Genomic DNA, 27,062 nt, shown 5'->3' on the forward strand with positions numbered 1-27,062 from the left:
CGGCGCGGGGCGGGCGGGCGGGCGCCCGCGATGTGCCACTCGGCGCCTCCCCCGCCGGGCCCGGGCTGCGCGGGGCGCGGGCGGCCCTGGTGACTGGGCGCGCGGCGCGCAGGGGCGAGTCCGGCGCGCGGGTCTCATTGTTGGGGGGGCCCGTCGGGGCATGAGGGCGAGAGCACCGCGGGGGGGGCGGCCAGACCGAGCGAGCGAGGAGGAGGAGGACGCCGAGGAGGAGGAAGGAGCAGGCAAAGAAAAGAAGCGGCGGCGGCGGAGGAGGAGGGAGCGAGGAGGCGCGCGGCCCCCCGCTCCCTCCCTCCCCCCCTGACCCCCGACCCCCGCCGGCCGGCCCCCCGCCCCAGCCCCGGAGGGAGCTCATGGGAGTATGAAGGAGATGGTAGGAGGCTGCTGCGTATGTTCGGACGAGAGGGGCTGGGCCGAGAACCCGCTGGTCTACTGCGATGGGCACGCGTGCAGCGTGGCTGTCCACCAAGGTACGGGGGTGGCCCGCGGGGGGCGGCGGGACCCCAGGGGCGGCGCGCGCGGGGCGCCCCCGGCCGCGCCCTCCCGAGACCTCCCGGGGCTGGCGCGCCCCTCCCCCACCCCACCTGAAGGCGAGGGAGGCGTCGGGGGGGGCTCCCCCGGCCCGGTCCTGGAGGACCGGGTCAGGCATTGTTTTCTTGCCTATTGTTCCAGTCCCGCGCCCCCCACCCCAAGTTGAGGGAGTTTGGGGACAGTGTGGGTGGCAGCGAGCGCGCTCCCCGCGCCCCACACTGCCGGGGTCGGGGCCGCCGGGGCAATGTTTACCTGCGAGGTGTCCCCTCGCGCCCGGTTATTTTGGTCCTGGCTCCCGGAGGGTGAGGTCAAGGGGGGTCACCCCCCCCCCGCTTCCGGATACTGGGAGGAGCAGAATTGGGAAGGGAGGAGCAGGGTCCCCGGGGAGCGGGACGCCGGCGCTCCTCCCGGGAAGCGCGGAGGCTCGGAGAGAGCCCGTACCGGGGCCCGGGGAGCGGAGAGCAGCGATTTGGAGTTTCCCCCAGCAGCACATGGCTCGGGAGTTAACTCCTTGAGGAATCTCGCCGAGGGCGCCGGCTGGCATCTCCCGCCTGTCTGGCACAGCCAGCTGGGCCCCCACTTTCTGGGACAGCCCTTAGTGCAGCCTCTGGAGGCTCTTCCCGCCACTCTCCTCTCGGTTACCTGCACGGCACCTGCCCTCAGCCTTGACTTTTGACCTGTACCTATTAGAGTTAGAGGCAGAAGATGAGGTCCCTGGACCCCCGACTTTCCTGCCTCTTCCCTTACTGGCCCTTTAAGAAATACCCCCCCCTCCAATAACAACAAAACGTGTTCGACTGTGTTGAATGTTGTCTCCTCTGGGTTTCTCTGTTCCTGAAGTGGAGGACTGGTCCCTGGCAGGAGCTATGAAATAGGTCCAGAAAGGGCATGTGGGGGGCAGGGGGAGGATCTTCTGGAAGTTTAAGGTCAAGGACTCGGACTTCCCGCCCATGGTTGCAGAGCTTGGTTGTGTGGTTGAAGGCTGGCCCTACGCTGTGCTGTCGGGCATTGGGGATGGTCTCTCAGTCTAGTCAGTGGTCCCCCCCACCACGGGAGCAGCCTCCCCCTGCCCCCCCCACCCCCGCTGGACCTGGTTCTAGTCCTTTAGTCACCCCTTTCTCCCAGTTACACTAGGACAAGCCGCTGGCTGACAGATTTGCTCAATGACTCTCCTCCCCCACCCCCAGCTTGCTATGGCATCGTCCAGGTGCCCACGGGACCCTGGTTCTGCCGGAAATGTGAATCTCAGGAACGAGCAGCCAGGGTGGTGAGTTTGAGACTCCCCTCCCCCTCCCAAACACCTGAGCGTCTCCTCCCCCTTGTACTAGGGGACTCTGAGGCTAGGGTGGGACTCAGTTCTGTCACCCGGGACTTCCTGTTTCCTGCACACCTATCTCCAGCCCTATCACTTCACTCATCCTTCATCTACACCACCCCAGGCATGCAGGCCTTTTGTTTACTTGTTGGTTTGAACTTTTATTATGGAAAGTTTACAACCTGCACAGAAGTAGAGGGAATATTCTAGTGAAAGTCTTATTCTCATTACCCATTTTCAACAGTTATCAACTCATGGCCAGTCCTCTTCCCTCTACCCCCCACCCATCCTGCACAGACATCATTTCCTCTGAGTACCTTTGCATGTGTTTAGGGAGGGCTGGGCTCAGCAGATACCCCATCTTGTTTTGGAAAGATCCCCCTCTCAATCTCTGCCCCCTTGCATTGGCAGAGGTGTGAGCTGTGCCCACACAAAGACGGGGCATTGAAGAGGACTGACAATGGAGGTGAGGGTAGCCCTGAGCCCCGGGCTCATCTGTGGAGGTCAGCCAGGCCGCCTGAGCAGGGTCTGGGAAGGCAGAAGTGGGCTGGGGTGGAGTGGAGGCTGGGTTCGCCTTCCCTGTTTGACACTGGAATCTGATGGGAAAGCCAGGGATGGAGACTGCAGTTTTGGGTTGTGAGGGGCCAGGGTCTCCAACCTGCCATCACGGCTGAGGCCTGCCCCACACCCGCTGCCCCAGGCTGGGCCCACGTGGTGTGTGCCCTGTACATCCCCGAGGTGCAGTTTGCCAACGTGCTCACCATGGAGCCCATCGTGCTGCAGTACGTGCCTCATGATCGCTTCAACAAGGTCAGCAGCCCTTGCCATGCGTGTATGATCCCCTCCCTAGCCAACACCCTTGGGTCCCTCAAACTCTGTCTTCATCCAGTGTAATTTCATTCTGTCCAACTGACATGTTCAGGGAATTCAGGAGGTGGGGAGGCGCCGTCCGCTCACACACCCACACCCATGCTCTGGAACTCCGGGAAACAGGCAGCCTTGCAGTAGCACTGCCAGGGGTCAACCTTAGAAGCAGGTCACTCGTTCATTCCCTGAATACATTGTACTGGCCTACTATGTGCCAAACCTAGGTGAGATGCCAGGCGCAGTGTTCAGTATCGATCGAGATGAGTGCGGGTTACTCTTGTGTGAACTCACACTCTTGTGTTTGAAGACTGTACATATCAAACAGGCAAATAAAGTCAATGCAGTTTATGGCATTATGAAGAAAGCAATTAGGAAGTGAATTAAAAAAAATCTTATTTTAAGGGTTTTGGATAGAGACAAGGACAGAGACATTTAGGCTGAGACCTGGAGAATGAGAAGGCGCCATCCTGGAGTAGGGTGGGGTGCCCGGTTCTAGGCAGAAGGAATAGCATGTGCAAAGGCCCAGAGGTGGGAATTGGCTCTCCAGTGAGCAAGACACAGAGACCCTAGGCCTCACCATCCAAGGTCACCATCCAATATGGTGTCCACGGGCCACATGTGGCTATGTAAATTAATTACAGTGAAATATAATTTAAAATTCTGTTCCTTAGTCACACTGGCCACATTTCAAATGTTCAGCAGCCCATGTGGTTTGTGGCTACTGTATTGGATAATACATCACAGAACATTTTATCACAGAAAGTTCTACTAGATAGCCCTGGCCTAAGACCAAAGGGAGAGGGTGGAGTTGAGGGGGAGGCCAAAGGAACAGTCAGGTGGAGGCAGGGGACCACTGCGCTGTGTCCTGCAGACTTGTTACATCTGCGAGGAGCAGGGCCGGGAGAGCAAGGCTGCCTCAGGAGCCTGCATGACCTGTAACCGCCATGGATGTCGACAAGCTTTCCATGTTACCTGGTGAGACCCCTGCCTATCCCCCATGCCCCTACCCTGTTCTCTAGGGTCCCAGGCCAACTACCAACTCCCTCCCAGGTTTGCCATAGATGGTAATGGAATGGGCTCCTCCTAGCTGCTTTCTCTTGGTGGTGATGGCAGTGCCTTTCTGGTCCTTGGCTTTGCCCCTGTGGGGTTCAGGAGGGTGGGAGGGAGGTGGCTGGTTTGGCTTGTGGCTCTGTCCTTCTCAGGCTGCTCTCTCTCGGTTAGTGCCCAAATGGCAGGCCTGCTGTGTGAGGAAGAGGTGCTGGAGGTGGACAACGTCAAGTACTGCGGCTACTGTAAATACCACTTCAGCAAGATGGTGAGTCTCATCTGCCAGAGCGCGCTGCGGCAGTCAGCCATGGGTTAGAAGGCACGGGCTCCGGGTCAGGCTGATTCCTGGTGCTAAGAGGATAGAGACGAAAAGAAATCTGTCCCTGCCCTTGAAGAGCCCACCACTGGGTGAGAAACAAATGGAAGTGCAGCCTGAGGGGTGTGAGAGCTGAACTGAGCAATTCTTTTTTTTTTTAAAGATTTATTTATTTATGCATACAAGAGCTGGGATACAGGCCAGAGGTGCGGAGGGCAAGAGGATTCACCAGAGACAGAGCGGGGAACAGAACAGGCAGACTAACTGAAATACACTGCTGAGAGGAGCAGCAGGCAAGACAGGAGAGGTCTGCCTTTCCATGTGGGCTCGAACTCGTGCTGCAGAGGCTGTGGACCACCTCATAGTGCGGTGCTTAACCCCTTGCGCCACCAGGGAGGCCCCGAACTGAGCAGTTCTTCCCAGAGTCCAGAGAACCCTGTCTGCCAGTCTGGGAGGCTTCAAGGAGAGGTGGCATTTGAGTGGAAGTGATAGAAACAATAAGCACCAACAATGAGCCTGGCCTCTGTACTAAGTTCTTTACGTGCGTTATTTTGTGTGATCCTCCCAGCCACCCCCATAATTAGCTGTACTGTATTTCCCCATTTTACAGACCAGTAAGCTGAAACCCACCAAAGTTATGAAATTTATCTCACAGCTGGTGTATGGGATTGGTTCTTTCAAGATTTTAAAACTTGAAAGAATCCCAGGCAGAGGGACTGCCATGAACAAAGTTGTGAAAGGAGAAAGAGCATTCATTTGCAGCAGGACTGGGTGTTTGGCGGGGATGAGTCAGGTAAAGAGATGAAAAAGCTCAGGCAGGGCCAGAGTCAGGCTTGCTTCTGCCCCATGCTTCAGTGGCCCAAGCAGAGCTGGAGGGGGAGTGGCATTAACCCATGTTTATGGAGAGACCTGTGTCTTCCAGAAGCTTTGGGGTGTCCTGGAGAGGCAGGCATGGCTAGGAAAGCAGCCTGGACCTCACCTCCAGGCCACAGGCTTATAAGACTGCTTTCGAGCAGAAAGGCAACCTGATCAGATTTGTTTTTTAGGAAGAGCACTCTGGCAGCCACCGTGAAGCTGGATCCAAAAGGCCCAGGCTGGTAGCTGGGGACAGCTGCAAGAATGGGGGGGTGGAGGCATAAGCCTGGGCTCTAGAACCATTTCTAGGTAGACATGCCTTTGTGTGGGGGTGGCTAAGGAAGACTTGAGGGTAGCACATAGGAGCCAGGCCCTGGACATTGGGTGGATAGGGCTTGAATCCCTGGGGGTGCTGTGACTGGGGAATGCAGCAGACTTCCGTAGGGTTAGCATGTGTCATGCTTTGCCCCCACAGTCCTGGTTTGTGACAGTTGCCCTGTGTAATTACTAATAGCTACCCCTTTCGTTTTCAAAAGTATCCTGATTTGGATCATAAGCTATATGGTCACCTTGGTTTCAGGGCTTGATGACAACTTAGGAAGGTTGGGAGTCAGTTCTTCTTATAGGAGGTACCAAGTGGGGAGGTCAGACCATTTGGTGACTGTCAAACACCTGGGCAGGGTGTGTAACAGCCCAGGTGTGTAAGGCTGGGCCTGGAATTCCCAGGTGCCCACCAGAGTAGAGTGGGTCAAGATGTGAAAAGATGCATGGAAGAGCCTAGAACTCAGCAGGGTGTTATTGGTGTCCACTGGGGGTACTGACAAGGTCGAGGCCTCAAATTAGTCCTTGGGGTTGGCAATTGGGAAGTAGTAGGTGACCCTAGAGGGAGTAACTGCAAGTCTAGGGTGGGTGAAGCCACCAGCCTGGACCTGCAGCGGGAGGTCCACTGGCAATGAAGGTTGGGGGACAGGTCCTGGCTGGGAGGCCGGCAGCATGGGGGGTCACTTGGGCTATTGCTATTGTAGATTTTACTTCCCTCTTTTAAGGGCAGCATGTGGACAGAAGGAACCACTGTTTTGGTGGAGGGGAAGGCCCAAGAACAAGAGCACAGGGGCTGGCAGCTAGAGGGAAGTGCCTGGGAGTGATGCTGTGTGGAGTAAAGGGGAGCAGGCAGCAGAACTAGGCTGCCTGAGAGGGGTCCAGAGAGGGGGGTGGGTTGAGAGACAGAAATGGGGCTCATCCTAACTCCAGGCCTTGCTGGGGCTGAGACACAACCCTGCCTCTTCTGGACTTCAGCTACCCAGTGCTTTAGATGAGCCAGTTGGGGAAGTTCTAGGATGCTTGCCCTTCTACCGAGCAGAGCACTGTAGAGGACACAAGGTCCTCCATGTGAAGGCAGGGCAGTCCTCCATGCTGGAGGACTGGCCCCCAGCATCATGTGACCGTTACGCACCTCTCCCTAAGCTAGTGAGAGGAGGGTCTGGCCATACCCCTCACTTCTTTCCCCAGAAGACGTCCCGGCACACCAGTGGGGGAGGTGGAGGAGCAGGAGCAGGCACAGGGGGCAGTGGCAGTGGCTTCATCGCTGACAGGAGAAGCCGGTCAGCTTCGCCTTCCACCCAGCAAGAGAAGCACCCTTCCCACCACGAGAGAGGCCAGAAAAAGGTAAGGCTTCTTCCACCTCCTGTCAGATTCACAGACATCTCTTTTAAGAACCCACCGCAAAGTGTCCCCAAGACCTCGGGGTCTGCCCGCTTCCTTCCTCCGAGGCCACTGAAGGCCAGGAGGAGACTGAGGAAGTAACATGTAAGGGTCACAGAGGGAAGTGAGGGCCGGACTTTCCTGAAGCTGTGTGGTTCCTCCTGGGTCCTCATGCCGAGACAGCATCCCAGTGCCCCCATGTGTGTGCCACCTCCACAGTCTAACCATGTTGCTGCCCAGTTTGTAAGTGTGCAGGACAGCATCCCTCGTGCCACATGTCCCAGCATGCTGGCACCCGTCCTTTTGCCCAGGTTCACCTCCCAGTGGACACCTTTGCAGGTGCCGGCTCATGCATGCGGTGCTCTGTGTCACTGGTATGATAATGGGACAGGCTATTTTTAGCAGGCAGTGAGGATGAGGGGGGGGGCGGCTGGCTCTCAGAGGAACCTGCCAGCACACCCCTGTCTGGCCAGAGTCACCCAGCCCCTCCATAGGAGAGGATGCCCACCTGTCACGTTTATCCTCACCCAGACTGTTCCCCAGCACCGATATCTGGTCACTTCTTCCCCAGAGTCGAAAGGACAAAGAACGCCTTAAACAGAAGCACAAGAAGCGGCCTGAGTCACCCCCCAGCATCCTCACCCCGCCTGTGGTCCCCACTGCTGACAAGGTACTATTGTCCATACCCAGGAGGGATGGTCACAACAGTGGGAGGGAGGCAAGGTATGAGAGGTGAGGGAGAGCCAGGGGCCTGGGCACCCCCCCAACTCCAGGTTAATGGCTTCTGCTCCCCACCCTATCAGCCTCTAACACCCCATCTTTCTAACCTAGCAGGGGCCTGTGCACCTCACCCTCACCAGTCACTGACCAGCCAGGAGGGTGTAGGGTCCCACCCTGCCTCCTGGCTGCCAGAGATGTTCACATCTGCCTCTGTCCAGACAGAGGCTCAGCACAGGGCTGCAGATACAGTACTCAGGCAGTTCCCCCAGTAGGTACCCCACCCCCCACATCAGGAGGATGCCCAGAACCTGTCACCTAACCAGTTGGGTGACATGCAAGTTGGAGGGATTCAAAGTGGGAGCCACAATGGCATGCAGGGCAGGCCTTTGGACAACTCCCTGAAACCCCACTCATCCCACCCTTCCCAGTGGGGCATGGTATGTCAGGCCTCTCTCCAGAAATGGGCAACATCTGGATGAGCAACTGATAGACCCTAGCAGGGGCCAGGGAATCGCTAATCCAAGCCAGAGCAGCCCTCCCCACCCTTTCCCCAAGGAAGGAGAAGAGGGATCAGGAGAAACTGCCCCCTTCCCCTCCACCTGCCTCAGGAGGTTGGCAGAGCTCTGGGCATCTTAGCAGGCTAGGTGTCAGGTTTCCAGGGTGATGTTGCTGTGGCAACTGTCCCAGTAATCTCCCCTCCCAGTTTCCCAGGACTCACCTGGAAGAGTTCATTATCCACGCCCAGTGACCTTCCCTGGGGCCTACAGACTGGTGGAAAGAGAAGGCCAGAGGTCTAGGCAGTGCCCCAAGGGCTGGGCATCTCACTAGGACAGGTTGCCATACTCCACCTATCCCCCTCCACAGCCCCAGTATTTCAGTTACCCCTCCCCCTTGCCCCTCTTTTCCCGGGCTCTCAAACACATCTGGCTCCCTTCAGAACTCCAGCTGTTGAAAGAACAAAGAGGAAGACTAGAGACCAGGGTTCCACCCATGGAGGGGCAGTGGGGGTGGCTCCCCATCCCTATCCATCCTCCCTCCAGCACGTGGGCCTTCAGCACCATACTGGCTACCTGTCTCCACCAGCAGGAAATAACAGGAAGCCCTAACTCGCCTCTTGCCAGACGCTCTTCTAGAATGGGGATAGAAGGGATGCGTGGGAAGTAGCTCATTTATCCTCAAAATAACCCGATGAAGGAGGTATTTTATTAGCCCCATTTAATAAGAAACTGAGGCACAGAGAAGTTAAGTAATTTGCCGAAAAACAAATAGCTAGTAAGTGGTGGAGCCGAGATCTGAATCCAGGTGTGAGACTTGAGGGCCTGTATCTTAGTCGCTGCACAACATCGCAGTATGTCGCAGCCACCACCATCAGGACTACCACCAGACCAGGCCCCACACCACTACCTGGCACTAAGCACCGTGTAACTCTGCAAATAGGCGTCATCAGCCCCATAAGGACACTGACGCTTACTCAGGCCGTCGAGACCATGCCCTGTCACTGTGGCAAATCATGAAGCCTGCTGGGCTCACCACTCACTCTGCCCCACCCAGAGTCCATTCTCCAGCTATCACCTCACCACCCTCGGAGAAGGGCCTCACACCTCAGTACCCTGAATGTAAGACAACAGAGTAACTGCTGCACCCAGGGATCCAGGCTTCATGGGAGGAGGGACTTTCCAGCTGGTTTTGATGGATGAGAAGTTTCCTGGGAGAGACGGGATGGGCTCCCCTGGAGAGGGCCTGCACTACAGGCTTGCATTGCTGAGGAAGAGCCCCCTGTCAGCCAGGTGGCTGCAGCTTGGAGTGGGCAGGGAGTGGCAGCAACGGGAGGGCCCACAAAGGGGGCCAGGACAGCCCATTTGCCCCGTGATCTCCCTTAAATGAAGGAATGAACGTGAGTATATCTGTCCACATTCCAGGAACAGTTCATCTCTCCCCTGCCCTCGACATTCCTGCCCGAGGTGAAAGACTGCTTGGTTCAGAGCACTCCCCGGTCCTGCACTCAGGAGTTCCACAGCCGCTTCGCCATCCGTAGTTAGGGGCTCCCACCACCATCGCCCTGCTTGAAAGTCTTTCTGAAGCTAACTGCCCTCCTCCACTCCCAAGGCGGGGTGAACCCAGACCTGGATGGCTGGCCTTGAACCTTCTCCTCTTCCACCTTCAGGTCTCTTCCTCAGCTTCCTCCTCCTCCCACCACGAGGCCAGCACTCAGGAGACCTCTGAGAGCAGCAGGGACACGAAGGGGAAAAAGTCTTCCAGCCATAGCTTGAGTCACAAGGGGAAGAAACTGAGCAGTGGGAAAGGTGTGAGCAGTTTCACCTCCGCCTCCTCTTCTTCCTCCTCCTCCTCTTCCTCCTCCTCTGGGGGGCCCTTCCAGCCTGCAGGTGAGTGTGGGCATCCTGGAGAAGGCTGACAGAGGCCACTTCCCAGCCTGTGCCTCTCTAGCAAGGGCCTTTGCATACTGGTTTGCATCTCATTTGCTTCTGGATCAAGACAGGGAAACCCCACAGAGTGACTCTTCCAAACCCTCCCTTAACTCTTTCCCTCTGAGGGCCAGTCCTCTCGCCCTACAGCAGTGTCCATTGGCCCCTGCAGAGCAAGGGGCCATTTTTTAAAAAAGATTTATTTATGCACACAAGAGCTGGGGTACAGGCCAGAGGTGTGTGTAGGGGAGAGGATTCACCAGAGACAGAGTGGGGAGCAGAACAGGCAGACCGACGGAAATACACTGCTGAGGGGAACAGCGGGCGAGACAGGAGAGGTCTGCTGCACCGTGTGGGTAGCTCCCTGGCCAGGGATCAAACTTGTGTTGCAGTGACTGTGGATAGCTTCATAGTGCTGAGATTTAACCCCTTGTGCCACTAGGGAGGCCCCACTTTTAAAGCACCAACACTGATGTTATCCTGTAATTGCTAGAGTCCTTCGGTGAGGCCCGTAGGGTGGAGTTTATTTCTTCCCACTTGATCACAGGTGGGAAAGTCAGAGAGAGGGGACACTGACCCCAGGACACAGAGACAGTGGCAGAGCTGGGACAAGAAAACAGGCGTATTCATGGCCTGACCAGAACTCTCTCCACCAGTGCCAGCCCGGTATGGGATGGAGGGGCTCTGGGGCCTAGCTGTAATCCCCTTTTTCTTCTGTGCAGTTCCATCCCTGCAGAGCTCCCCCGACTTCTCTGCATTCCCCAAGCTGGAGCAGCCAGAGGAGGACAAGTACTCCAAGCCCACAGTCCCAACCCCTTCAGCCCCCGCCTCTCCCTCAGCCCCCGAGCCCCCCAAGGCTGATCTCTTTGAGCAGAAAGTGGTCTTCTCTGGCTTTGGGCCCATCATGCGCTTCTCCACCACCACCTCCAGCTCGGGCCGGGCCCGGGCCCCCTCCCCTGGGGACTATAAGTCTCCCCACATCTCTGGGTCCGGGGCCTCAGCAGGCACTCACAAGCGGATGCCCACACTGAGCGCTGCCCCTGTGCCTACGGAGGAGACCCCGGAGACAGGCCTAAAGGAGAAGAAGCACAAAGCCAGCAAGAGAAGTCGACATGGACCAGGCCGTCCCAAGGGTAGCCGGAACAAGGAGGGCGCTGGGGGCCCAGCTGCCCCCTCCCTGCCTGGTGCCCAGCTGGCTGGCTTTACAGCCACTGCTGCCTCACCCTTCTCCGGAGGTTCCCTCGTCAGCTCTGGCCTGGGTGGTCTGGCCTCCCGTACCTTTGGGCCTGCAGGGAGCCTGCCCAGCCTGAGCTTGGAGTCCCCTCTGCTGGGGGCAGGTTAGTGACCCCTGGGGATGGAGGGCATCTCAGGGCCCAGCCAGTCTGGTGAGGGGCTAGAGGCATAAACACGCTGTTAGAAGGAAATGAGACAGAAACTGCTGCAAAGGACAGGGATGAAGGACGGACGTGACAGTCACCTCAATACATGCACTTATCGGTCTTCTGCTTGGTTGCAGGGGGAGATTGGGATAGACTACCTGTAGGACTTACCAAGTTTTGGTCTGGGAATTAGAAAAGCTAGGAATTCTCCAGGCCTGGGCGGGGCAGTTTACTAAGCAGGCACGTCAAGCAGATACTACCCAGGCAGGAAGTGACATCTTTGCCACCAGAGGATTAGACTGGAGGGTATGGCCAGTTCCCGGGGAGTCCTCTCCCTGAGGAGGGGCTGACCCAGCTATCTGACTGAGGCGGGCTCTGGGGGAGTAGTGACTGGTTTCCCTCTGTGTCTCTCTTGTGCCTATAGGCATCTACACCAGTAATAAGGACCCCATCTCCCACGGTGGCGGGATGCTGCGGGCTGTCTGCAGCACCCCACTCTCCTCCAGCCTGCTGGGGCCTCCAGGGACCTCAGCCCTGCCTCGCCTCAGCCGCTCTCCATTCACCAGCACCCTCCCCTCCTCCTCTGCTTCTATTTCCACCACTCAGGTGAGGCGTCACTCCTCCACCCCTGAGCAGGTGGGGCAGGGCTGCAGAGGACCCCGGCCGGCCTTCTGGGGAATGTGAGAGAGCGGACTTGATGGCCACCGGAATGCTCTAGTTCTGGCTCCTCCCCAGCACACCTGGTGCCCTCCACCCCAGTACACACATTTGTGCCCTAGATCCAAGAATAACCACCAGGCGGGATGTACCTCCTTTTCCCTTAGGTGTTTTCTCTGGCTGGCTCTACCTTTAGCCTCCCTTCTACCCACATCTTTGGAACCCCCATGGGTGCCGTTAACCCTCTCCTCACCCAAGCCGAGAGCAGCCACACAGGTATGTGACCCCATTCCACTCTCTTCCAAATCCTGAGAGTCACCCATTACTTGCATGTCACCCCATAAAGGATGAGCGGGCTTTCTGCCTGCCCCGTCCCTCTGGCCTTTGCCCACCATGCAAAAACAATAATTTCACACACAACCAACCAGGGTGCATTTTCACTTTAACACCAGGTAAGGGGGGCAAGGCAGCAGTCTCCATCTCACAGAGGAAAAAGGCAGATTAATGACTTGCTCAAGGCAGTTGCGCTAGGGAATTAGGGAAAGGCAGAACTGTAGCTCCAATTCTGGTTTCCTGACTCCAAGCACAGTTCTCCAGCCGCGGCAGCACCGCTCCCCGCAAGCCACTGACCCCGCCGTGGGGTCAAGGTTGCCCCACAGTCCGTAACCTGCTCTCCAGGTATTTAGGAGTTAAGGGGCGGGTCACGAGTGCCCCACCTTCTCACCGAGCCTACCCTGCCCGGGAGAGCTGATTGCAGAGACACCACTGGGCCCGCTAGGGGGCGGGATTGCGGGCCCGGCCGCCGGGTCAGGTGGGTCCTCTTAGAGGTCGAACCCACTGCAGGGTTAAGACTCGACAGAGAAGGATGACTCTTTTCCTATCCCAGACCCTAACTCTCTGGCCCAACAAAGGGTTCTACCTTCTGATTTTTGAGATTATGAACATAAAAAACCATGGAAAGCTAATTATGATCATAGCTATAATTAAGAACACGCAGCATGCCAGCCAGACCCTCCAGTTCAACACGTCACATTTATTACCTTATTTTAATTTTCATAACAGTAGCTTCAGAGAGGTTAGTTTTGCACCCAAGGTCACACAGCAAGTATCGAGTCCAAGCTTCCAGTCCAACCTAGGTCTGTCCTGATCCCAATTACAGCAGCTTCAGGAAAGAAATTGGAAGGTGGATTATGAAAGTAGCCAGGCTGCCTCAAGAAAGAAAGGCCAGATGCGGGGGTTCGTCTCCCAAGGGCCCAGATTTCAAAGCCAGGATTCCCAAGCTAGAACTCCCAATCGGGTTGGGAAATCCAGGGTGATGGACGGGGGTGAGGTCCCAGGTCCCTGGCCCACTTCTCTGGCGGGAACCCGGAGGTCCTTGGCTTCCCTTCCCCGCTGATCCCTAACCTCCCTTCTCCTTCCAAGAGCCAGACCTGGAGGACTGCAGTTTCCGGTGTCGGGGAACCTCCCCCCAGGAGAGTCTGTCTTCCATGTGAGGGAGGGGGCCGCTCGGGGGAGGGGTTGGGAGTGGGGAGGGTGGGGACCCTCGGGTAAGGCCTGGAACCCCTGTGGGGAGGTGGGAGAGGGAGTGAGACCTCACTGGGGACTTGACGCAAGCCTGAGCCCGGTTTTCCCTTGTGACCCCAGGTCCCCCATCAGCAGTCTCCCCGCGCTCTTTGACCAGACGGCATCTGCACCCTGCGGGGGCAGCCAGCTAGACCCAGCTGCCCCCGGAACCACTAACATGGAGCAGCTGCTGGAGAAGCAGGGCGACGGCGAGGCTGGAGTCAACAGTGAGAAGGGGTGTCGCCGGGCTGGGAGACCAAGATCCCCAGACCAGGGTCACGTCCCCACCAATGTCTTTGAAGTTCTGCCTCTCAGGGCCGGACTCTTACCGACTTCGGGCCTCAACTCACCTTTAACTCTTGCCGGCCGGGCGCCTGGCCCCAATCCCTCCGCACCTGCCGTCGGCTCGCGCCCGCCGAGCCACACCTTACCAAGCCCCAATTTCCGCCCGCCCCTTCTTTCTCAATCGCCAGGCCCGGATCCCGAGCGCAGGCCCCGCCCCTGGTCCTCACACCTCTAGATCCCCAGGTCCCGCAGCTCTGCGCTCACCTGGGTGCCCGAGCCGGCGCCTTCTCCCGTGTGGGACTCGGTCCCGCTTCCTCCGCAGGCCCCGCCCCTGGCCCTCTCGCCCCGCCTCCGCGGGCCCTCGGGGCTCAGGTGTGGGCGCCGTCTCTTTGCAGTCGTGGAGATGCTGAAGGCTCTGCACGCGCTGCAGAAGGAAAACCAGCGGCTTCAGGAGCAGATCCTGAGCCTGACGGCCAAGAAGGAGCGGTTGCAGATTCTCAACGTGCAGCTCTCCGTGCCCTTCCCCGCCCTGTCTGCCGCCATGCCTGCCGCCAACGGGCCCGTCCCCGGGCTCTATGGCCTGCCTCCCCAAGGTGAGGGGAATCCCCTCCAGCCCAGGAGTGGGGTCCTCAGCCGGGAGGTTCGAACTGGCTGCGACTCCAGCCCCTGACCTCCCGCCCCGATCCCGTTCTTCAGCCGGCAGCAGCGATTCCTTGAGCACCAGCAAGAGCCCACCGGGGAAGAACAGTCTCGGCTTGGACAACTCGCTGTCCACGTCTTCCGAGGTGGGAGCCGCGGGGAGGGTGAAGGGGCGGGGGTGAGTAGGGGCGGGAGGCACAGGAACTTCCTGCCCCACCTCCATCCTACAGCCATTGGAGCCTGGGCTCCAATTGATTGATCCATTCATTTATTGATTAATAATTATGAAGTGCCTACTCAGTGCCAGGCACTGGCTAAGCAATCAAAATCAACACAGTCCTGCTCCTGAAGATAGGTTTAATCCCAGAAAACAATAGCTACAAACCAGGAAAAGGACTGGGGTGAAAATAATTTGAGGGCTAGGAGGGAGGACGGGAGGGTTTTTTTTTCCATAGATATGTATAAGGTGGTGCGGGAGGGCCCCTCTGAGTATTTGTGACCGGTTTATTACAGCGCCTCACACAAAGTAATTCCTGTGTAATTGGCAGTGGTTGGGGTAGCAGTTGCTATTGTTAAGCTGTGGTTATTATTGAAATCAAACAATGTGGGTTCTTGTTCTCCCTGGAACTTACTAACTGTGTGACTTGGGCAATAATAACCATAATAATGACTAACACTAATTACCCACTTGCCCTTTGTCATGTCCTGTGCTGAGATTTTTTTTTATAGCTATAGGTTTTTTCAGTCTTTACAATAACTTTATAGGATAGGTACTGCTACCCCCCTTGTTGTCAGTGAGTAAACTGAGACAGAAGCCAGTCAAGCCACTGAACTGTGGACACAGGATTTGCATCTGAGCCTTGCGTGCCACTTGCTGGTCTCTTGCCTGCAGTTACTCAATCTAAGAGTCAGTGGTTTCGCCCATCAAATGGGGGTAACGACATAGTTCAGGCCCAGCACTGATCCCGGGCTACTAGCATCATCACTGTTTGTCATTAAACAAGGTTGATGAGTGTTGCTGGGCCTCCAGAAGTGATCTGTACACTTGATTTGTGAAGACAATTTGGGTTCTTAGTCGTGATCCCTGGGCCTTGCTTCTTCCTCCTGGGTGGCTCTGCTTGGGGGTGAGGTGGGGGTGACTGTGTACTGTGAGAATGCTGGTGGGTGCTGGGCCGGGGGCCAGTAATGTCATGCTGGCCCCCTGCCTCTCTGACCCCTCCCTTCCCCCTCCCTCCCCAGGACCCACACTCAGGCTGCCCGAGTCGCAGCAGCTCGTCGCTGTCCTTCCACAGCACGCCCCCACCGCTGCCCCTGCTCCAGCAGAGCCCTGCTACTCTGCCCCTGGCCCTGCCTGGGGCCCCTGCCCCGCTCCCGCCCCAGCCACAGAATGGGTTGGGCCGGGCACCCGGGGCAGCGGGACTGGGGACGATGCCCATGGCTGACGGGCTGTTGGGGGGGCTGGCGGGCAGCGGGGCCCTGCCCCTTAATGGGCTCCTGGGGGGGTTGAATGGGGCTGCCGCCCCCAACCCTGCGGGCTTGAGCCAGGCTGGCGGGGCCCCTACGCTGCAGCTGCCAGGTTGTCTCAACAGGTGAGGGAGAGCTCAGCCCTGGGGAAGGGAATGGGGAGGCTGGCTCTGGGGGGGACGCCCTGCAAACCCCACAGTCCCCTAGACAGACAAGTGCCCTCCAGTCTGACAGGGTATAGAATCTAGTCATCTCTTGGGCCCAGGTACTCCCCAGACGTTAGGTGCTAGTGTGCCCTTTGGATGGTCGCTCTGCAGGGACAAAGCAGTCTGTGTACTCTGTACTCTAACTTGCGTTTTCCTTCTGGGAAAGTTCTTTGGTCTAACTATCCTCCCACTGTACTCTGAGCTCAGTCTCTTTCTCTTTAGTTCTGTAAAATCACATACCCCTGCCTCTCTCCACCTGGGTCTGAGGGAGTCTGGGAGCTGTGGGGGGACAGGGAGGATTGCTTCCCTGTCCCTTCCCATGGTCTGTGTTTTCTGTCCTTGCCTCAGTCTAACGGAGCAGCAGAGACACCTCCTGCAGCAACAAGAGCAGCAGCTCCAGCAGCTCCAGCAGCTCCTGGCCTCCCCGCAGCTGACCCCGGTAAGGCCCCTCCCTTCCCGGGCCACCCGAGCCCCCTGCTTCCCTCCGCCAGCTCTGCCCAAGGGCCCATCTCAGGGCATCCTGGGCTAGAGGTTATGCCTGTGGGGCGAGAGCTGACTTCCTCTGGCATGTGGGGGCCCGGGGGCAAGGATGCTGTAGTGGCCCCACATCACAGCCTCCTACCAGGATCTGCAGGGTGCCGAGTCCTCAGTAACTGAGCACATCCTATCGTGCCCCGAGGATCTTCAGGGAGAACCCCAAGGTCTTTGTGGAGAGGTAGCTGAGCCCTCGAGCAGAGAGCTCTTCTGGGTCTTTCTTGTATGTTGGATTTTGCTAAGATTTCCTTTAGAGAATAGGAGTTTGGCCTCTTAAAAAGGCAAAGGAGGAAGTAGTTCTATCTTCAAGCACAGAGACACAGTAAAAATAATATACACACATGCATATATACACACGTAACTGCAGGAAGTTAAAAAAAATAACCGTACTCACACGAAGAGACATTAGAGATACAGACCCGAAACCAGTTGAGCCAGTTCCCTGTCAGTGCCAGATGGGAACAGGGGTTGGGGCAAGATTTGTTAAGGTAAAACCTGGATAAGTTGTTTTGGCTTGGGGAACGCTGAAAATCCTGCCTCTTCAGAGCAAAGTAATGACTCTTAAATGAAAAAAAGTGGGAGAGTCAAGAACTATTGACCTACTTTAGTGTTCCTTGACTTGGGGTGTTCCCTCCCCTGTGGGCAGCTGTGGCTGTCACAGCAACTGAGGAACTGATTTCATGAGGGAGGTTGGAGCCAGAGACGTTCGGCGTCCTGCCCTCGCCCTTAGCCCCGTCTGGCAAGCGCTGATGGTGGACAGCCACCTTCTCGCCCAGATGGGGGGCCCTGCACTGAGGGCCTAAAAAGAGAGTGGGAGATAAAACCTTGGTGTCTGCTGATGGGAGGCCTCTTGCCCCGTGGTTCCATTGTGTGGGGTGGGGCCTGGGCTCAGCAGGGCATGCCGGCCCCCGGGAGCCCTGGCCAATGGGCAGCCTGGCCTCCTCTCAGGAACACCAGACAGTTGTCTACCAGATGATCCAGCAGATCCAGCAGAAGCGGGAGCTGCAGCGGCTGCAGATGGCCGGGGGCTCCCAACTGCCCATGGCCAGCCTGCTGGCAGGAAGCTCCACCCCGCTGTTGTCCGCGGGCACCCCTGGCCTGCTGCCCACAGCATCTGCCCCACCCCTGCTGCCCGCCGGAGCCCTGGTAACTCCTTCACTCAGCAACAACACAAGTCTCATGGCCGCAGCAGCTGCGGCCGCAGCAGTGGCAGCAGCAGGCGGACCTCCAGTCCTCACTGCCCAGACCAACCCCTTCCTCAGCCTGTCGGGGGCGGACAGCAGTGGCAGTGGCCCCAAAGGAGGGGTGAGTAGGGGCCTGCGGCTGTCCTGTCTCCCTTCTCCTTGATGGGCTGAGCTAGAAGGTACATTATCAGACGCATGACCGGCAGGAAGAAGTGATCCCTAGGTCAGCAAAGTCCCCTCCCTGCTCCAGATCCTGGAGGGCCTCTGCAGCCCTCTGGCAGATCCCGGAAAGGTGCCCTCTGAGCTCAGCTAGTGGTGAAGGGACCAGTGGTGATGCCCCCCACTGAGAAGATCAGCTGGAGAATGCTGTATCCTCTGAGCGGCCACTTAGAAAAAGATGATACCCTGCGTGGGCCATTTTGAGAAGAGGGCCTCCTTCTTCCAGAGGATGTACACTGGGACCCGGGGCTCCAACCGTGGCTGGCATGTGCCCACTTAGCCGGGCGCCCTCGTATAGGGCTCCTTCCCCATCCCTGGTGTGCACTGGCCAGGGCCCAAGCCCAGGGGCTTCAGCTCGCCTCCTTCATTGCCCCCACAACAGCTTTCTTGACCCAGGAAGCTGTTCTTGGCTGGGTGTGAGGATCAGACACCTCGTAAACACCCAGCCTCCCTTCCTTTCTTTCCAGGCCGCTGACAAAGGAGCCTCAGTCAACCAGGAAAAAGGCTAATCCACCCACACCCCGCCTGACCCCCCAGGTGGAGGGGGTAGGTCCTGGCCTGAGGGGTCCCAGTCTGGAGTGAGCACCCTGTGCTCAGGCACTGGGGAGTCCCGGCCCCAAGTGTGCGCTGTGTTCTAGGGAGTGTGGGGCACTCCTGGTGCCGAGGACTGAGACCCAGAGGGGAGTCCCTTCCATCTGGTCCCCTTTGCCCTCTGCACTGACCCCTTTGTGAGGGGTCAGAGGGAGGACAGGCTCCCGGGCTGCCTAGGAGCGCCCAAACTCAGCAAATGTTTTGAGGTCGCCCAGAGAGAGAAGTGGGCATGGCATAAGTGGGGGGTTGGTTGAGCCTGCCACTAAAGTGGATCAGCAATTGAGTGGGAAAAAGTGGAGGGATGGGCCCTGGGCCTGCCCTCTTGCTGTAGTCTTTTATGGAAGAAGGGGCGGCCCTACTTTACCTGCGTTCTTCCCAACTCGGATGGATGGCAGGAGGGATCCTTGGACTGTTTCTCACTGGTCCCCTTCCCCTGCCCCCCAACAGGGTTACAAGCTGAGCTTGTAGAAACCCACAGACTAGGGGGCTGAGGAAGGGACAGGATGGCAAAGCTCCCCACCTCTGGGTTGGGGACGGGTAGGGGGAGGAGGCCCGGCCCCCTTGGTGCCCTGCCCCTTGTTTGCACTATTGGATATAGGAGTGCCAGGGTGGGAGATGGAGCTGCCTGACTCAGAGTGAGTGTGCGTGTGCGTGCATGTGCGTGCGTGTGTCTCCCACACCCCCGGACCTGGGCAGCCGAGGGCAGGGAGAGGAGCAGTGCTCAGATGACGCAGCAACACAGGGGGCTCCCAGCGCTCTTGTTGGCACCCTCCCCACCTCACCAACTTTGGTCCCCTTCTGGGGCATGAATGGTTAACAAAAACCAGAACAGTACTCCAATATTGGAGAGTAACTGGGGGCTGGGAGCTTTGAATCAGGGTAATATCCTGCCTTCCCTCCCCATGACCCATGTAGTGTCAGTGCCCCCTCAGGGCGCCCCTTCCTCCATGATAGCTGGCTCTGCTTCCCTGGCACAAGGGGAGCCCCAGGGATTGAGGGAGGGGGTAGGGGGCAAAGTGCTACTTCCTCTAGCGAAAACCTCCTCCCAGGATTAGCCAGCCTGCCTCCCCAGCCCTATCCTCAGCCCCGCCTACCAGGGGAGACTTAAGCTTAAACTGACCTAACAGCTGTCCCTTCACCCACCAGCTATTTCCCTGGGGTGCAGTGGGCAGTTCTCACCTTAAAGAGCCCCCATCTGCCTGGAGCCTTTGGTGGCAAGGGCAGGGGGAGGCGCACCGGCCAGGAGGGAGCAGACGATGCTGTGTGTGTTTCAGTTGCACTGGGGTGGGAGCGAGGAGGTGGCGTCTCCAGCTTTCCCTGATGCTCGTGTCATGTCAGTCTCTTTGCATGTGTGGAGTTTTTTGTGTGTTTCTGTTTGGGTTTTTGTTGTTGGTGGTTTTTTTTTTTTTAATAAAGAAAAGAAGATGTGTATATTTTTGGCAACAACAGAAACGTAGTGCAGATATATTTTTGCCTGTGCTGCTCAACTGGTTTTTTTCTGATACTGAAAATAATATTAATATTCCTGTTGATAAGACTTTGTAAGATGTTAGGGAGCTGATAATGGAGGGGGGTGGGAATCCTTCAGAGGCAATTTCTTAGGCACTTGCAAGGGCTTGGGGGAGGGGGGAGCAGTTGTGATGACCTCAGAAATACTCACTTTTTATTAATGCTAAATATCAGTTAGAATGAAATGATAGAATTCAGCATTTTATGCTTCTACATCTATTAAGCTCTCTAACTCCCTGCCCCCAAACCACTGAAAAGAAAAGAACCCTCAGAGAGATTTTTAGAAGAGCTGCCCATTCATACCCACGCCCTGGCCCAAGGCCGGCCACTTAGCGCTCAAGTCCACTTCTGTTCTGGATGGTGAGGGAAGGGCTCCAGGACTGCTGTGAGAGGTCCAAATGATTAATGCACTGGAACCAAGACTCCCCCCTCCCCCCGCCCCAGCCTCCAGGGCCCCAGGTTTTCATCTCTCGAGTCTGTGTTCTCCATCTTTCCCATACTGGGGTGCAGTGGCAGGTAGTCAGGTGAGATTTGAAGGACCCAGGCTGGGGAAGAACTGGGGCTGTCTCAAGTGAGGGGCTGGAGGGTGGGGTGGGCGTGATGGCAGTAGCAGCATTTCCTTCTTTTGAAGGAGCTTTATAATTGGAGCAGTGTGGAGATCCTCTGAGGGAGCTGGATCTCAGCGCAGGTCAGGGGATGGCTATCCTGGCCTCAGCCCCTCCCAGCCTCGGGTCTTTTTCCAGGATGTATTTGGATGGGGACGAGATGCAGATTTGTAGGTCATTCGTCTAGGGGGAGGGGAAGGATGTGGGTTTGGGGCGGAAGCAGAGTGTGAAAAGACCTGTGCTTGGAGCTCTGTGCACGCTCAGGAGGAGCTGTGAATGGGGTGTGGGTGCGGAGCCGCAGTCCAGCCTTGAGGTCATGGTGTGAGTGTCCGCTGGAAGGGACCTGTTTTTAGAGATTGTGTGGGCCAGCTCCAGTCACAGGTTATAACTCCAAGCCTGGGGGGCAGAGCCGGGACCAGCCCTCAGGGCCCTGACCTCCTGGTCTCTGGCTCTCCTGCCCACCCCTGGCACCCACCCCTGGCTGGCTGGCCCTGTGTATGCGATTGTGGTGTGAGTGCAGGGCGTGCCCGGTGGGGGTATCTGTGTAGCCCTGACCATGGTAGCTCAGAGCTCATGGATCCTCTCCATAGAAAATGACACTTTAAAGGTTGCCTTTTTTTTTTTTTTTTTAAAGTTTTACCTATTTGTGTGTGTGAGTTTCCCCCTCAGGCTCCTGGATCTCCTGCTGCCTCCAGGTGTCCTTATGTTGAGGCTGGTGAAAGGACCCCTGCCCATTGCTGTACTGAGTTCTGGGGAGTACTCCAAGGAAAGGCCTAGAAAGGGGAGCCAGCGTCAGGGGCCAGTTTTGAGAAGGTTAACCCCACACTCCCCTTGCGCTGAACTGGAAATGCTGGCAGGATTTCGAAGATAGGTTCCCCTGGCCAGCCGCCAGCCTCAGCACACCGTGGGCCGGGGTTCCGGCCTGCAGCTCTCCCAGTTGTCCCAAACTTATTTTCCTGGGGAGAGGTGTCTGGAGGGAGTAAGGTCACTTCACCTGGGCATTTGGGGGATGGCAGGGTACAGTATTTCCCAGCCTCCCTCCATCACATCAATCCAGATTCAAAGTGGGTCTGGCTCCTGACCACTTTGACTTGATCTACTGAAAAGTGGGGCCTGAGGGTTGCTGTCTTGGCCCCAGTGTTCTCTTCCTCTGGCCGGACCTGGGACTGGAGGCCCGAGCTCTGCCTCACCGCCATCCGCCCCACCCTTCTCAATGTAGCAGACTCTTCCCAGGGGAGCAGGGAGGGGAAGCCACAGTTTGCAAACCCAGGGGCTTCTTTTTCATTCTTTCTAAAACCTTTATATCCTCAGCCCAAAAGGCAGTGTCCCCCTCCCCCCAAGCCTGGAATTGTGCATCCCCGGGATCTTGTATCTTTGTATAACGGATGTTATTTGTACGAAGGGCAGTTCGTAAACAGCACTTGTTCTTTTAATAAAAGAATGTTTTACAAAAAAAAAGTCCAGAGAGACGCCGTATTGTGTGGCTTTATTGACGGGAAAGAGGGGGCATGCCGGCTGCGGCTGGGGTGGGGTCCGCTCTATCGCGCTGCCTTGAGCATGGGGAGTCCCACGTAGCTGGAGACCAGACGCGCCGACGCCGAGGGCGCAGCTGGCCACGCGCGCCGGGGCCTCCCGCTCGGGCGCGCGCGTGGCCAGGCCCGCGGGGGGCGAGGGGACGCGGCCTCCGCTCCGCGGGGAGGCGGCTCCGGGGGGAGTCCCGCTCACACGGGGGCCCCGGGAGAGGCGGCTCGGCCTGGCGGCGCCCTCCAGACCCCCGGGGGGGCGTGCGGGCTGCGGGGCGGGCGCGCTCCGGGCGGCCCCCGCCCTCCCCGCGCCCAGCCCGCGGCGTCTTCTGGGCCGGGGCGGGCCGGGGCGGGCCGGGGCGGGGCGGCGCGGGAGGGAGGCGGGGGAAGCGGGAAGGTGACCCCGCGCGGGGCGGAGCCGGCCTGGCGACGCGGTGGGGCCGGCATGGGCGGCGCGGGGCTGCTCCTGCGGCCGGCGGCCTGGGTGAGCCCCCGCGCCCCGCGTCTCGGGCCTGCCCGCTCCCCCCCCCCGAGCCCCGCCCTGCCTGTCCCTCGGCTCGGCCCCCCCCCCCCCCCGCCAGGCCCGGCGTCGCCCGGCGCTTTGCACCCCTTCCTGAGCGCCCGCCAGGCGCCAGCACTTGCCCCGCGAAGCGCCTTCCTCTCCTGGGGTTCCCCTCTCTCACCCTCGTTTTCCTCTCGCGTCCTCCGCGCCGGCGACTCTCCCCCGCCCCCATGACTTCCCTCTGGAAGTCCGCTCTTGGCACTGATAGATTTTTGTTTCCAAACTTCCGTGTCCTGATGGCCTGCGTGCCTTGCAGATGCTGAACCAGAGGCGGGGCATCGCCTCCTGGCTGGTAAGCACCCCCTTTTCCCTTTCCCTCCGCAAGTCCCCTAGACACCCCAAAGGTAGAGACCAGAGACCTGAGCCAGAAAAGGTCAGCCCTGCCTCCAGCTTCCCAGCGTCCTGCTTGGAGAGGTGGGTGGACCAGAGGGCACCAGGCTTCTGCGCTGGGATCACTGGTGCCCGAGAACCCCAGGGGCTCTTGGCTCTGCTTTGGCTGGTAGAACCCTGCTCCCTGCCCAGCACCAGGTGGGAGCCGGGGTTGGGGGAAGGCTGCTGGATGTGAAACCTGAGAGTCCTCGTGGGCTGGAGCTCAGGGGGTCTTCCTGGGTGCTGGGGAATGTGCTTGTGGTTGGCATCAGATCAGCCTCACCAGGCTACAAACGGGGGTGAGTGGGAAACTGGACCTGGATGAGGCCATGGGCAGGAAAGTGCTTCTAAGGCCTGGACTGACCCGGTTCTCATCTTTGCCGCAGGCTCGGTGGTTCCCCAAATCCCCAGCTAAGTCTGTGGTGGCCCTGAAGACACCCATCAAAGTGGAGCTGGTAGCTGGAAAAACCTACAGGTGGTGTGTGTGCGGCCGGAGCAAGAAGCAGGTGAGAGACTCTCCACCTTTGCACTGGCATCAGCACCCCTGGTTAGGCACAGCTGTGTCTCCTGGGAGCTCCTGACCAAAATGTACCTCTTTTCCTCCCACACACCTGAGAGATGGCAGAGGAGACTGGGGGTCAGCACCACCCGCAGTCTCAAGGTCCCTGTTCTCTGCACCTGCCCTTGGAGATGAGATCAGAGCAGAAACTCGAGTCACAGGGCCAGGTGTGGACCGCAGGATCGGGGCTCCTGGTACTCCCTCTTCCTCACAAGCACATTCAGGCTCCCCCCACCCACACCCACACCCACACATACTCTCTTAAGCACCCAGAGACACTCTTCTCTCTCCCCACCTTCCTCCCTCCAGGAAGCATCTGGGCTGAAAGTTCCCGGACTTTGGACCCCAGCTTTGGGAAGACTGCTCAGGTGCCCTGCAGAGCTTCCTCTGCCTCCCAAGGGCCTCCCCTTTCTCAGCTGCCCTGTCCTTCCTGGCTGGCAGCGGCCACTGAAGCCTGTCTCTGCCCTGTTGCCTGCCCCCACCTCCCTTCTGCCCCAGGAGCCTTGGATCCAGCAGGACCCTGCCCCGTAGTCTTAGCCCCCAGGCCCCTTTCCTTCCCAAGCTGAGCTCTCCGCTGTGTTCCTCTGAGCCTTGTGGTGTTCTCACCAGCCTGAGTCCCTAGTTCAGCTCTGCACCTGATTTGCAGGGGACTTTGCTCACAAGGTGGAGTGCGCTAAGAGGGCCCAGGCCAGGTGGGGCCTAGCCCAGGTGGGCACTGGGCACCTCCCTGCTTCAGCTTCCCTTAGACAGAGGGCAGATTTTCCTTTGAGCACTTCCCCCAGCTCTCTGCCTGCCCCATCCTGACCCCATGTCAAGAGGCCTTGGCTCCAGCTTTGCTACTAACAAATTTGGGCACTTCTTTGGGCCTCAGTTTCCATTAACAAGAGTCCCTCCAACACCTTCAGGACAGGGAGCATGTTCCCGCACCCGGCGGCCAGTTCACAGAGACATCTGCTTCCCTCTAGGAACAGCCCGTCCCTCGAATATGCCCAGTTCTTTCCTAGAGCCAAACAAAATTGATACCCTAGTCTTTTTTTTAGAGATTTATTTATGCATACAAGAACTGGGGTATAGGCCAGAGATGGCAGGGGGTGAGAGGATTCACCAGAGTGGGGAGCAGAACATGCGGCTCGACTGAAATACACTGTTGAGGGGAGCAGTGGGCGAGGTCTGCCGTGCATGTGGGTCACCCCTGGTGGCGTAAGGGGTTAAGTTGCAGCACTATGACATTGTCAGCAGCCACTGCAGCATGAGTTCAATCCCCAGCCGGGTAGCTGATACCCAGGTCTTTTTTTTTTTTAAACATTGGTTTAATTGTACAAGAGCCAGGGTACAGGCCAGATGCGCGGGAGGGTGAGACTATTCACCAGAGACAGAGTGGGGAGCAGAACAGGCAGACTGATGAAATACACTGCTGAGGGGAGCAGAGGGCAAGACAGGAGAGGTCTGCTGCGCCATGTGGGATTCTTGCTGGCTGGCCGGGATCAAACCCGCACTGTAGAGGCTATGGACAGCTTCACAGTGCGGCACTCAACCTCCTGCGCCACCAGGGAGGCCCTGATACCCCAGTCTTAAAGCAGCACCGTGAGGCATGCAGGCCTCCTCTCCATGGTCCTTCAGAATGTGGGGAAGATGAATTTTATCAACCAGTGGAGACTCAGCTGCTGAAATCAACACATCTTACTGGTAGAAGCATTCAAGGTCCCAGTTCACCTTGAAAATTCCGTCCTTGTGTCAGGCCTTCGGGGTCCCCCAAAGACTAATGCTATAAAGCCTCCTACTTAATGAACACCTACTGCAGGCAAAGCTCATAACCATTGCATATTTTATTTCCTCAGAACAATTCTACCCTTTCTAGCATTCACATAAAGAGCTCCCCTGGCTAGTGAACCCAGGCAGTCACATTCAGGAACCTGGGCCCTAAGTTAACCCTGTACTCTGCCCCTGCCAGGCCTGCCCAGCCCAGCAGGTGGGTTGGGTCTCTAACTTCTCTTTCTCTCACCAGCCCTTCTGTGATGGGTCCCACTTCTTCCAACGCACTGGCTTATCTCCACTCAAGTTCAAGGCCCAGGAGACCCGCACAGTGGCCCTCTGTACCTGCAAGGCCACCCAGAAGCCCCCATATTGCGACGGCACCCACAGGAGTGAGCGGGTACAAAAGGCAGAAGTGGGCTCCCCACTCTGAGGTAGCTGCTGCCCGGCCCCAGGGGCCTTAGCACCTCCTTTGTGGGGAGGGAAATGGAATGCTGAGCCCAAAAAGGGGTCCTCCAGGGACCCAGTACTGGCAGCTGGCTTGTCTAGGGCTTGTTCTCCAGAACCTGAGGTCTTGGACCTGGGCATGTGCAAACAGAGCCTGGTTTAAGGCTGGCTGGTGTGATGATGGCATTAAAGGCTTGTCCCCGCGGCAGTGTGTTCTAGTTGTCACTGGCGGGAGGTGCACGGCCCATCCCTGTGTGGGGCAGAGGGCACCTGACAGACCCCAGAGGGGCAGTGCATGTTCAGTCCATAAAACCCCCCTCCCCGGGGAGGCGGCCAGGGGACCCCCCCCCCGCCCTTTCCCTGCCCCCCTCCCCCAAAGAACTACAGGCTCGGAGAGTATGCAGCATTTATTACAAAGCCAGGAGATACAAACGTCCCAGGGCAGAAGGATACAGTCACAGCACCTCAGACACAGGACAGGTGCAAACACAAAGGTGGAGGGGCGCCCCCAACCCAACACCTAGGCTGTGGCAGTTCTGCCTCCTAATCCCCTCCCCATGTGATCTATGTACATTGGAGGAAAATGGTGAGCAGGGGTGTGTTGGGGTCTGCCCCTCAGGGGGTGGGCCATTGACCTCTTGGGAGGAAGCTGAGGTCAGAGCTGAAGGGTTTCTCTCTTGTGCTTTTACATGCCTCTGTCTTTGCTCTTTCCTGACTTGGCCACAGCTGGAGGTGGAGGAGGGGCTGGAGGGCTGTGGCCTTAAATCTGGGGGTCTGTGCTTCACAGAGATCAGCCCCACTCCACCTTTCCCCTCCAGGTCCCCAGGTAAGACTTTACTACCACCAGCCTTGCTCCTGAGGGTTCCTGGGAGGGGGGCAGGGGGCCAGAGGGGGTGAAAATGGTTCACAATCCTAAAGCCACAGTAGAATTAAGGGCCAAGGCCTCCCTGTGGCTTCAGTCTTTTCTCCCACCAGATAAAGGATGCAAAGGCCACACACACTAGGGGGAGGGCCAAGGGGGAGGGCTGAACTATTTATTCTCTGCACAAAGTTTGCACTGAATGAGGAGGTAAGGGAGACACCTGCCCCACTGCCCGCTGCTCCTCAGAAGCAGGGAGTAAGCTGCATGGTAAAAGGCACTGTCTTAGTGAGTCTCTGGACATTCAACAATGGGGGGAAGGGCACCAGTTGGGGCAGGCCAGCAGCCAAGATGGGGGAGAAA

At 57.9% G+C, this 27,062-nt stretch overlaps 2 protein-coding genes across 6 annotated transcripts; both read left to right on the top strand.

The window, feature by feature from the left end:
- Positions 1-331: 331 nt before the first annotated feature.
- On the top strand, positions 332-22,106 carry MLLT6 (MLLT6, PHD finger containing). 4 transcript variants are annotated; one of them, XM_037491884.2, is made up of 20 exons: positions 332-488; positions 1,737-1,816; positions 2,276-2,330; positions 2,565-2,674; positions 3,603-3,706; positions 3,953-4,046; positions 6,459-6,614; positions 7,222-7,320; positions 9,535-9,754; positions 10,516-11,130; positions 11,597-11,778; positions 11,997-12,105; positions 13,252-13,318; positions 13,474-13,619; positions 14,073-14,270; positions 14,374-14,462; positions 15,556-15,905; positions 16,335-16,425; positions 17,469-17,825; positions 18,391-22,106. In XM_037491884.2, exons 1-20 carry the CDS (start codon positions 380-382, stop codon positions 18,430-18,432), a joined length of 3,273 nt encoding a protein of 1,090 aa, XP_037347781.1. In that variant the 5' UTR covers positions 332-379; the 3' UTR covers positions 18,433-22,106. The 4 variants fall into 4 exon arrangements, with proteins under 4 accessions (XP_037347781.1, XP_037347784.1, XP_037347782.1 ...); XM_037491887.2 differs by having other exon boundaries at positions 9,535-9,673; XM_037491885.2 differs by having other exon boundaries at positions 6,462-6,614.
- Positions 22,107-22,589: 483 nt separating this feature from the next.
- CISD3 (CDGSH iron sulfur domain 3) lies at positions 22,590-26,060 on the top strand. Of its 2 annotated transcripts, XM_037492553.2 has the most exons (4): positions 22,590-22,635; positions 22,970-23,005; positions 23,469-23,588; positions 25,647-26,060. In XM_037492553.2, the coding sequence occupies exons 1-4, from the start codon at positions 22,597-22,599 to the stop codon at positions 25,824-25,826; spliced, it is 375 nt and encodes a 124-aa protein (XP_037348450.1). In that variant the 5' UTR covers positions 22,590-22,596; the 3' UTR covers positions 25,827-26,060. The 2 variants fall into 2 exon arrangements, with proteins under 2 accessions (XP_037348450.1, XP_054544897.1); XM_054688922.1 differs by lacking the exons at positions 22,590-22,635; positions 22,970-23,005; positions 23,469-23,588 and adding an exon at positions 23,595-24,009.
- The last annotated feature ends 1,002 nt before the right edge of the window (positions 26,061-27,062 follow it).

The sequence above is a fragment of the Talpa occidentalis genome, unplaced genomic scaffold, assembly GCF_014898055.3.
Source record: "Talpa occidentalis isolate TD23 unplaced genomic scaffold, MPIMG_talOcc4v2.1 talOcc4.7, whole genome shotgun sequence".
NCBI classification, from domain to species: domain Eukaryota; kingdom Metazoa; phylum Chordata; class Mammalia; order Eulipotyphla; family Talpidae; genus Talpa; species Talpa occidentalis.